Source organism: Schistocerca gregaria, chromosome 7 (genome assembly GCF_023897955.1).
Source record: "Schistocerca gregaria isolate iqSchGreg1 chromosome 7, iqSchGreg1.2, whole genome shotgun sequence".
Taxonomy (NCBI): Eukaryota; Metazoa; Arthropoda; class Insecta; order Orthoptera; family Acrididae; genus Schistocerca; species Schistocerca gregaria.
Window position 1 is genome coordinate 394,022,174 of NC_064926.1, and position 12,204 is coordinate 394,034,377.

Consider the following 12,204-nt stretch of genomic DNA (forward strand, 5'->3'; position numbering starts at 1 on the left):
TCGACAAGTAGCTCCTGATGTGATTTCACTTGGTTGGCCTAAGTTGTCCTGATGTTGTGGCTTTTTGCATTTGCTGAGGAAGCTGTCTTTTTCACTCAGCCACACTAAGTAAATTATCTGCTGCACTACAAAACTCTGCTACAAGGTATTTGGACACTATCTGCCAGTGTGTGCCTTATTCTTTGAACTTTCATAAAGTTATTTGTGTTTAAATAACTGTCAGTGAGCTGCAATACTACAAATGAGAGAATGCATCCGAATCGGGAGAAATTTTTTAACGGGAACTCTGTGGATTATCACTAAAGTATAACAGCATTGCCTTGATGTGATAACTGCATAAAGATGTTATAGGAAATTGACAGGTAATTTTAGATGACTTCATTGGCACCATAAATCATTCCAGGGTTGAGAACTGAGCTGCAGGTTTAATAAAACCCCAGTCAGATTTTTAACTTCAAATGCACACATTAAAGTTTAATTCAGTGATGATACAGCTTAATTTCATTGGCTTATTAATTAAACTGTCCTTGTTAAAATTATTCTAGGTCTCTCCAGTTGGGAAGTAGATATCAAACCTTTCAGATGGCTGTGAGTGTAAATTAAATCATTGTAAAAATCAGTGCTAAAAAATTTATGCATAGACTACGTGTGTAAACAGTTGTCACTGCAGTCTGTGAACATTCTCACATCCTGAAATGATTATTTGTGCATAATTATGGACCATTGATTAAGTCGCTGTCTTGTTCTGATAAACCTTGGTAATTTTTTTTTCCTTGCAGCTGGAGGTCTCCAACACATAATCAATCTTCTAGTGAAAGTGAAGACAACTTTGAGGAATGTAAGTAATAGATAAATGCATTCTTAAGTAGTTATATGAAGTGCGTAAGATATATCAAATGGTAATATAAAACTTGCAGTTAGTGAACAGGTACAAATTCTTAGGTGATGAATACTTTTGTTGAGTGTAAGTTCATGTCTACATACATACACAAATAAAATTAAATCAGTTTTGCAAAGGAATACTGGAAGCATTTCCAGTTCTAGCAACAAATTTGTGAGATACTTGCATGATGATGTGAATGGTTGCTGGTTACAATGTCTGTAATACATTTTGTGTATCTCCCCACACAATGTCATTCATGCATGAGTGCGTGCATGCATGCTTGAAGGAACAGACATTTTCACTGAAAATTACAGCTGTGGTAGACATATGAAGTGATTCTACATACTGTTGCTGCATTAACATCAGCTGTTTCTGACACATGAGAATTTGTGCCGGACCAGAACTCGGACCCAGATTTTCCACTTATTGTGAATGGTTGCCTTAACCACTTCGGCTATCAAGCATGCCTCCAGAACTGATCCAAACTTCCCATTTATCATGTAGTCACAACCCTTATTCTTGCACAGTTTGTGATTCCCAAACAAGCAGGCAAATATGCATGCAGATCAGAAGGACAATGTACTGGAAAGATACAGACACTATATAAACACAGGCATTGAAACAATCAGTGGTGTATTCATGCCTTGATGGAATAAAATGATATATTATTTGTCTCCCTGTGCAGGAATCGTGAATTGAGTGAGCATAAGGGCTGTGACTACATGTGATCTGAAATTTTGGATTGGTCCTGGAGGCATGCTCAGATAGCCAAAGTTATTAAGGTGACTGCTCATGGTAAGTGGGAAATGAAGTTTAGAGTACTGGTCCAGTGCACATTTTTTGTGCTGGAAACAGATATCAATGCATAGTTTCAGTATGCAAAACTATTTCGGATATGAATGGTTCACCTAAGCATCACATTATTTTAATGGACCCGCAGCATGCCATCTTCAGCTGATGACAATGACTGTTGGAAGATTGTGTCAGTACTAACTACAGTAGCTAAAAGCACAACCTGCTGCTACCAAGTGGTAGTCTTTAGTATTGACACATGTATAAAAGCTTTTTCTACTGAAAGTAGCAAAAATAGATCATCAAGTGGGATGCTAAATTGAAAGTGTATACTAGTGGGGAATCTTACTTATCCTATTCCATGATCCTTGGCAGGCAGTTTTAGCTCAGCCAGTGTCTGTGTAAATTTAATTCTTAGATTTGTGGCAAACTGATATTTCCTTCTTATTCTTCTGCTTTTGTTGTTGTTGTTTTTGTTGCTGCTGCTGCTGCTGCTGCTGCTGCTTCTCCTTCAATCTCAAGACAATTTTGATGCAGCTCATCCTGCTAGTCTATTCTGTGCTAATCTCTTCAGCTCTGCACAATGAGTTCAACCTGTAAAATTAAGACAGACAGGGTGATCACTACTTAACTTAGTATTACCAGTAGACATATGTTTAAGTATAAAGCACAATCCTAGCCATCAGAACTATTAGTTCCTTTCTTTAGGAGGAGAGGGGGATAGGTTGTGGAAGGTTAGGATGAGAGAGACCCAACTTTTGTGTGGACAACTGTCTTGAGCAGTTAGACAGCCCACACGGAATGGAAATACTGTGGAACTTGTAGCTAAGGCCTGGCCTTTTTAACAGTGTCTGTCAGATTAGAGACAAGGATTAGTGATTGTGTCATCATAGTGACAATTGTTATTAAAATTAATAAATCCACCACGAAGGCCAGGAGAGTATTTTTGCTACAAAGAGCAGATAAACAGTTGTTTGTGTCTCACTTACACAATGCAGGGACATCATTTAGTTCCAGTATGATGGACTTACAGGTATTATGGGCAAAGTTTAAATGCATTGTAGTTCATGCTCTGGAGAAGTATGCACTGAGCAGCAAGTGGATTAAGGATGAGAAAGACCCACACTAGTTGAATAACAAAATTCGAGAAATGCTGAGGAAGCAAAGACTGTTGTAGGTTGTAGTCTCGGTTCAAAAGAGAACTTGCAAATGGTGATAGTTAAAAGATAACTCATGTGTTTGCAAAAAGATCTAAGTATGAAGTGAAGTGTAAAACTATCACCACTGTCATACTTCAGAAAAAGACCTTGTCAAGAACCCAATAAAATTCTGTTCTCACATAAAATTGCATATGTCTGCCTGTGTGTGTGTGTGTGTGTGTGTGTGTGTGTGTGTGTGTGTGTGTGTGATAGTGTCTTCTCCCCACTTGGAAAAGTCATCCGAAACGTCAGACAAGACGTCCGCACATTCATTGTAAATAATCATATCGTCTCTTTCGTCTGCCATGATGAAAGGGCACATACTTGTTGACATGTGTAACTTATTGTTACTGAAACAAAAGACCATCAGAATGCAAAAGATACTAAAGTACTGTCGCCGGCCACTGAGCAACACCATGCACACAACACCACTGTGGTGTCGCCGGACGGCATAATTTTAATCTTCAATCCTGGAAACTAGATAAACACACAATTGATGAAGTTAGTAGTCTAGGTCTAGTAAGTTGTTATTAATATACACTGTGCAAGATCAGTTCTTCATACATATCTCTAGGTAGTTATTTTAATTGAAGAGCTTCTGATTCACAAGTGACAAAGAACCATCCTAATAAATTCTTTCTTCCTCATACAGTTATAAAGAGCATCAAGAAGAAAAATAAACTCCTTCAGCAGGAACTGGATACACCAGACAGTCTGAGAAATTTCTTAACTGATGGAAGTGCAGAGAACAGCCCAGCATTTTATTTGTCACTTACAAATAAATTGCAGACAGAGGAGAAGAAAAAAATTGTTGCAGAAAGGTAAACCTTTGTGACTTTCTGTAACCATAGTTGTTACCACATTGCTTGGCTTATTGTCATTTGTTGTTTTATTTCATACAGTATTTTCCATTATCGTAGGATTTATCAAACAAATAAAGATAAAAGGTCTGTAATGAAATAACAAGGGTGTTCTATTAATGGTGTGCTTCAGAGTGTTCTATTGAGTTGGTTTCCATTTTATACACACTAATACAAATCTATTTTTTTTCTAACAATGCACAGTTGGCTGTGCTCAAGTATCACTTTCTAAAAGTGATATGAAATGAAGCATTGCTGTGAATAAACCAAAAATTACATGTGATAAACACCCTTTCTAGTCATTGGTAAGATACTGTGTACATGTCTCACAGCTGGCAATTACAGTTGTTAGCCATGGTGTAGTATTCTCCCAATTCAGCATCTTGTCCTATTTTTAACAGATGTGAATTGTCATTATTTCTGTGCAGTTTTGTTGGGAATGCAGGAGGACTGTGTAAGTTACGTCCAGTCAGAAAGATTTTCAATAATTAGTTATAAAATAATTATTACATTTGAAATTATTACACTATTACTTTCATGTGTGTGGCACTGTTTCCTATCTTAACACTCAATAATGGCTTAAAAAGCTGAAACTAGTTTTGAAGTAGTAGTCTAAACAAATACAGCCTAAGTGGGAAAAAAAAACCGTCATTCATTAAATAAATTTATTCTTGTGGTGCTCGCTTTGAAGAATTTGCAGCATGCCCGTGGTATGCCAAGAGGCATATGCTCACCTTCCATTTTATGGCCAGAAGATGAGAGAAGACTATGTGTCTTCTGATAAATCATAAACCATGTTTAAATTAATGCATCAACAAAAACAAAGAAAATTTATTGTTTTGATATGCCATGAAACATTCATTTCCAATTGTGTGGCATGGTATTATGATAATATGGGATATTGCACTACATTTAATATAGAGTGACGGTTGTAATTTTTGGCAATGCATTATCACTTAACAGCATGGTACTGAGAAAAGTGCCACAAGTATTAGTTCTAATTTCTTCTGACATTTATACACAAACAGTTAGCCCATTTGTGAGCTATGGCTTGCAGCAAGTAATGTTAGGGGTAGATCAAAAGACTATATCATTTTTGCAAGAAGAACCGATTAAGTTTTGTTCTTGCTTATTGTTGCCTGAAGACTGGTTTGATGAGCAACATAGTCTACCTTATGCAAGCCTCTTCAGCTAACTAATTACTGCCTCTACATCTACATCTGTATCTACATTCTGCAAGCCATTTCATGATGTTTGGCAGAGGCTGCTTCGTGTGCCAGTCACTTCTACCATTTTCGCTTTCAGTTGCAAATGGTTTTGCAGAAAGAAAGATTAATCTTGAAGGTCTTTTCACAAGATAAATGTACACTTTTGGAAACTTAACAGTAAACTAGATGCTGATGCAGAACTGCAAGCTATACCCATTTGAACCTGCTTATTGTATTCGTGCCTATGTCTCCCTTGCTACGATTTTTACGTTGCATGCTACACACCTTTACCAAATTAGTAGTTCCTTCATGCCTCAGGAAGTCACCTGTCAAGATGTGCCATAAAAGTTTTGTTTTCCCCAATTTGTTTAAGTGCAACTTCATTAGTTATTCGGCCTGACTATCTAATCTTCAGCATTCTTCTGTAGAACATTTCAAAATATGATATTCCCTCCTCCTCTAAATTGCTTATTGCTGACTTTTCATTTATGTACTAGGCTACCCTCTAGACTTATACTTTCAGAAAGATCTTATTAATACTTAAATTTATATTAAATGTTAACAAGCTGCTCTTTTTCAGAAATTCCTTCCTTGCTATTGCCAGTCTGCATTTTATATCTTCTATATTTCTGTCCTTTATCAGTTACTTTGCTGCCCAAATAGAAACTCATCTACTACTTTGTGTCTTTACTTCAGTGTCACCCAATTTAATTGACTACATTACATTGCCCGTCTTTTACTGTTGTTAATATTCAGCTTACAATCTCTTTTCAAAGAAACTGTCCTTTTTGCTCAACTATTCTTCAAAGTCCTTTGCCATCTTAGATAATTATAATACCTATAGCCTATAGGTCCTATAGGCTATAGGACCTGACATCATTGGGTGAACAAGACATAGTGATTTCTGTTACACTCTTCAGACAAAAAGACGCACAATGAAGGAGTTATCTGAATGGGATGGAAATCAGTAGATGTGGTGTAACATGCGCGCACACACACACACACATACATATGAGCACAATTTCAGAAAATTGGATGGTCATTTCAAGAGAGAACTTGACAAATTAAGCAGGTCAACATATGCAGACAGTTGTTTGGCTTGACACTGATTGATAGAAGTGCAGAATGTCCTCCTGAGAAATATTTTGCCAAATTTTGTCCAACTGGCAAATTAGAGCATCAAAATCTCTGGCTGGTTGGAGTACGCCCATAATGCTCAACATTCTCAGTTGGGGGAGATCTGGCAACCTTGGTAGCCATGTAGTGTTTGGCAAGCACAAAGACAAGCAGTAGAAACTCTCATTATGTGCAGGCAGGCATTATCTTGCTGAAATGTAAGTCCAAGATCCCTTGCTATAAAGGGCAACAAAACGGAGCATGAATATTGTTGCCTTACCACTGTGCTCTAAGGCTGCTGCAGATGATAACCAAAGAGACTCTTCTAGGAAAAGAAATGGCACCTCAGACCATCATTCCTGCTTGTTGGGCTACCTAGTGGGTGACTAGTCAGGTTGATATCCCACCTCTGTCCGAAGCATCTCAAGACATTTCTTCGCTAATCATTGGGGCCCAGTTCGAAGCAGAACTCGTCACTAAAGGCAATTGTACTCCAGTCAGTGCGATTCCAGGTCAGAGATGTCTGGTCTGGTTTGGTTTAATCAAACAGTAGGAAGTCCACTATGGAATAACAACAGTATTAATGAAAAGGCTAAATCTGCTACTCACCATACAGAGGAGATGGGTTGCAGATGGTCACAATGAAAAAGGCTACTATACATTTGAGCTTCCAGCTGATCGGCCTTTCAGACAGAAGTGTGAATGTGTGTGCTCTCCCCCTCCCCCCCCCCCCCCCCCTCCCCCCCTCACAGGACACGGGAGTGATCAATGGCGTGAGGTTGCAGAAGGCAATGGAAACTACTGCATTAAAGACACACAATGTGTCTCCATAGGACACGTTGCCTGTAATTGAAAAAGTGTCATGATGATCTCTCCATTGGCAAAAGATTCTGGCATAGTCCCCCATTTGGATCTCTCAGATGGGACTGCCAATGAAGGAGATGAACATGAGAAAAAAAAATTAATCATTGAACTGTATGCTTCCACAAGCAGGACTTCATTGTTCCCCACCCAAACCCTGCTATCCCTCCTCCTCCCTGCCCCAGTCTCCTCTTTACTCCCATCACCCAGACTACTTCTCCCACTAGGCACAGTTACTGGCAGTCTGGCCTCAGCAGCTAGGCAGTGGTTGTGTGTGTGTGTGTGTGTGTGTGTGTGTGTGTGTGTGTGTGTGTGTGTGTGTGAGTGTGTGCGTGTGCGTGCGTGCGCGTGTGTGCGTGTGTGCGTGCGTGCGCACGTGTTTTGTCTAATTCAGAAGAAGGCTTAGTGGCTGAAAACTTACTTGTTTAATAGTCTTTTTGTTGTGCCTGTCTGGGTCTAGACATCTCTGCTATATGGTGATTAGCTATCTGTCTTTTTCATAATATTTTCGCACAATCTTCTATGGGAATTGAACAGATCATAGTGGGATAATCAAACTGAAACTGTGCAATGATGCTTTTTCTGTAGCAGAGTTTGCACATCTTGTTTGGTATGATTCAACACATGCCAAACAGGTGGTCATAGCTCTCAGTGACACATTCAGAATCATAACATGTTGTTTGAAATCATCCCTATTTGAAAAGCTTGACCACATCACAGGAATGCAAGAATAGCATCACCTCCTGTTTGAAGAGAAATAGCTGCAAAGTAAAGAAAGGAAGGAAAAAGTGGAGCAGGAGAGAACTCATTTCCTATAAAGGCACAAACTGTACCTGCAGCAAGTGAAGTAGAGGTCAAGTTTACTAAGAGCATAGTCAACATTAGGAACCATTGCTGAAAAAGCTGGGTGGCAACTATGGAGGGCTGCAACCTACCTCCCCCCTGATTGGAAAGAGTTTCAGAAACTATGCCTCCTGGCTATGGTGCGAAGTGGATGACTTGTAAATCACTGGCCAAACTGAGATCTGGATTTGACAAATCAAAGATTAATTTGACAAGATGGGCTTCACTGATCAAGATGATATTCATTCAGTGTTACTGTAGAGAAGACCAGAATGTTCATCATATGCTTCACTGCCTACTGTGTCCAGGTTCCTGCTTGGAAGGTGAACTTCATCGAGGAGCAGAAAATGCATTGTAAGTGGCGAAGTTTCGGCCAAAAGTAATAGTCATAAAAAACAAAGATTCCAAGACCTACCAAGCGGGAAAGTGCCGGTAGACAGGCACAATATAACACACACACACACACACACACACACACACACACACACACACACACACACACACACAAAATTTCTAACTTTCGCAACCAACGGTTGCTTCTTCAGGTAAGAGGGAAAGATGAAAGGATGTGGGTTTTAAGGGAGAGGGCAAGGAGTCATTCCAATCCTGGGAGCGGAAGGATATTGGGCTCCAGCAGTACAAGAAATCAAAAATGTTCTGTGGGATGTGTTGATGCAGTCACTCACAAGAGTATTGTTGACAGGTGTATTTGATTGACGAGTTGCCTATCACTTGTTTGCATCAAATGTGCCCTGTTCTTGTTAGTTCAGTTAATTCAAAGAAACATCCAATGTGGCTAGAGCAGTATTAACAATGCCAAGGATTTCCAGTATGCAGTGTTTTCTGCCCCACCGCCCAAAGTTGCCCAACAGCTTCAGGTCAGTGTAGCCATGTGTCTCTACATTGTTTGAAGAATGCCAATTCACAAGCTGAACTGCCAATGTAAATTCTCTCTCTGTATTGGTTTCATATTGCTTTAATTTAAGCAAAAAAAAAAAAAAGAAAGAAAAAAAGAGAAAGAAAGAAAAGAAAAGAAGCCTGCAGTTTTAAAGAATCAATCCATGTTAATGTGTTGTGTGCTCTCCAAATCAGAAAATTATGATGGAAAGGAAAAACAATAATTTTGATATGTAAGTGCAGAATTTGTTTTGACATGGTAGTTAATTTGATGGAAGTTAGGGAGGCCTTATTTAAACTGCCCCCAACTTATGTGCCGAAGGTTTCCTGTTTTGTATCTTTACTTAAAAATAATTTGTATGTGTCGTAGGGATAACATCGTTTTTCCCACCCATCTCCAGTGCCTTTCATAATTGCCGTTCTTCCCTGCCTCCCTCCCACTCTTTTTTCTGTTTTGGGCAGTGAAGGGTGAGAATAATGTAGTTTACTTAAGATTATAGTTGCCAAGCCTTATATCATTTTCTTATTGTGATTTAGTATTGCATAATACTAAACATGGTCTTCTAATTGTCATTTATTAATTCTAAACATTTCATTGGTAATGCAGGACTAAGAAAATTTATGCAGAATCTGAGGAAATACATCCTGTAGTACTTAGATTTGCTGAAATTGAAGCAGAAGCTTCAGATGAGGAAACAAAGGGACCTGGTGCAGAACAGAAAGGAAATAAAAGTACAAAGGTGGACTCTAGTCCAGATGTTGAGACTGTATCATCAGACACAGCATCAGAGGACACTGAAGATGATTCTGACATTCCCTCAATCATACCATCTATCATACCATCTACTAACGATAGGACTGAGAGACCTTATCAAAAACAGCCACAAAAAGGTAAAATATTCTCATCTTATATCTACATCTCCCTAAACTGTTAAGTCTTTGGATGCTATAGCTTGTCTGCGTCTCTCTCTCTCTCTCTCTCTCTCTCTCTCTCTCTCTCTCTCTCTCTCTCTCTCTCTTCCCCTTCAATTGACGAGACACATTTTTTGAAGATTTTAACTTGGTATTTCTCTTTCTTCCTTTTACAAGCATGATCCACAGCTTCCAGCAGTGAACTGATTTATAATTACTTGTTGAGTTTTGTTTTTATCAACATACATCTGCAGTTTTTGTGGTAACCAGTTGTCTTTAACTCCAGTGGTTTATTGATGAATAACAGATCATAAGTAAAATGCATTTGACTGTAACAGCTCACATAAAACACAACCGCACTGCTGTGATAAGTGTAGACAGTGCATGCCCTCAGTCAGTTTGCTGCAAGCAAAGGTGGATTTGTTAGAAGTGTGGAAACTGTGGAAATCATCTTGTGAAATGAGTTCTGATTTCTGCCTCTAAATAAGTGTGATGTTGTGGGATTGTAAAATGAATGCCAATTTTCTTTTTTTACAGTTTCTAGTTGCAGAAAGCCAAAAAATATTCAAGAGAAGAGAGAGACTGTTAGTCGGTCCCCCGTTTTCAGTTTTTTAGCATCTCTTTCTCATAATGTGCCAGAGCAACAGTCACATTCAGATGCAATTATGTATAAGAGAGAGTTTAAAAAAAGGAAAGAAGATTTGTGTTCAAAACTTTTTTGTTTCTATAATTCAGAGGTCTTCAAAAGACAGGTAATACAGTTCTCATCCTCTTTCCCTTGGTTAAGTGAGGTAATTAGAAGCACTACTTTCCTCACAGATATATACTGTACCTACATTCAAGAGCTAAAAGACAATATCACACACTTATTGAAAGTTGATACTACTTAGGAAGAAAAGTATATCTGTGTTACCATGTGTGATTCAGAAGCTGACAACATAAAATAATTTTTAAATTTTTAACTTTCTAATTGGAGATTCTATGGTTAAGTAAATGAAACTATGTAACAGCAAATTCAAAATTGCCATGTTAACAATATTATAAACTGTGTTGATAATTTTGCTGTTTGATGTTGCGTTTGCATGTATCTTACTACAAAACAGTTTTCGCTTTTATCATTAGTATAAAACACTTTTTTCCTCTAACCACAGTAAAAAATTTTAAAAGGTCTTTAATCTGCTTCTGCTACCTGTACATTGTTCCTTGTACGCAAAGGGATATTTTAGCGGCTGCAGCCACAAATAGATCTGATATTCAGTCATTACAAAGATAGGGATTAGTGGTCATGTTGTCATAGCAACAGTTGTTACTAAAGTTAAAAAAAATCAAGAAGGCTAGGAGAGTTTTTATTACGGAAAGAACAGCAAAAAATCCTACTTAGACAATGAATGGGCTCTATGTAATTCCAATATGGTGGACATAATAGGAATTATGGGCATACTTTAAACTGATTGTAAATTAGACTGTGGAGAAATATGTGCTGAATAAGTGGAGTAAGAATGGAAAAGTCCCTCAGTGTTTTAATAACAAAATTCAGAGATTGCTGAGGAAAAACTGTTGCATTCTTGGTTCAAAAGAGAGCATGCAAATGTCAACAGGCAAAAGTTGGTAGAAATTTGTGTCTATATGAAAATATTGATGCTCGAAGATAAAATATAATGTCTGCTGTCATACCTTAACAAAGGATCTAGCTCAGAACCTGAGAAAATTTTGGTCCTATGTAAAATAATTGTGTCGAAGGCTTCTATTCTGTTACTTGTCGACCAGTCTAATGTGACAGTAGAAGACAGCGAAACAAAAACTGAAGTTTTAAATTTCATGTTAAAAAAATTGTCACACAAAAGGATCATAGAGACATAACATTGGACCATCACACTTCTGTATGGAGAACATAGACATAGTCGTCCCTGGTACTGAGAAGTAACTGAAACAGCTGGAAAAAAAGTAATTCACAAGATCTGTATTGATTCACAATTTGGTTTTACAAAATGTACTGTTCAGCATTGACTCCTCACTTACATTGCATCTGTCACAACTTTCTTGCTCAGGCAGTTTAAAATAAGCACAGCTGTTCCTTGTGTATAAGAAGGGTAAAAGAACAGATCTGCCAAGTTAAAGGTCAATATCCTCAACATAGATTTGCTACACAGTTCCCGATGATATTGTAAGTTCATATATAAAAAATTTCCTTGAGGCAGGAAACCTTTTTTCCACAAATCAGCAGGGGTTTAGTAAGCGTCACTCATGCTGGAATTCAGCTTGCCCGTTTCTTACATGATATTTTGCAAACCATGGATAAAGAGCACCTGGGTGATTCCATAGCCCTAGATTTTCAGGAAAGTGTTTGACACACTGCCTCACTAGACAGTTAATAAAGTTAAAAGCCTATGGAATAGGTTCTCAGATATTTGAGTGATGTGAATACATTTTAAGTAATTGAACCCGGAAGGTTGCTCCGCATGGTGAGTGTTCACTGGAGCAAGGGTATTATCGTTAGTGCCCCAAGGAAGTGTGAGAAGACTACCCTTGTTCTCTATACACAAAAATAATCTGACAGATAGGGCATGCAGCAGTCTGTGACTATTTGCTAATGACCCTGTAGTGTGTGAGAAAGTGTTGAGTTCGTCTTACAG

At 38.2% G+C, this 12,204-nt stretch overlaps 1 protein-coding gene across 2 annotated transcripts in view; it reads left to right on the forward strand.

Moving 5' to 3' along the window:
- The window catches only part of LOC126281210 (germ cell nuclear acidic protein-like), a 190,863-nt gene that overhangs the window by 139,884 nt on the left and 38,775 nt on the right, over positions 1 to 12,204 (forward strand). For both annotated transcript variants that reach the window (XM_049979947.1, XM_049979948.1), the window contains 4 exons: positions 780 to 838; positions 3,527 to 3,695; positions 9,267 to 9,550; positions 10,109 to 10,323. In XM_049979947.1, coding sequence (XP_049835904.1) covers positions 780 to 838; positions 3,527 to 3,695; positions 9,267 to 9,550; positions 10,109 to 10,323 — 727 coding nt within the window. The remainder of the gene's footprint in view (positions 1 to 779; positions 839 to 3,526; positions 3,696 to 9,266; positions 9,551 to 10,108; positions 10,324 to 12,204) is intronic.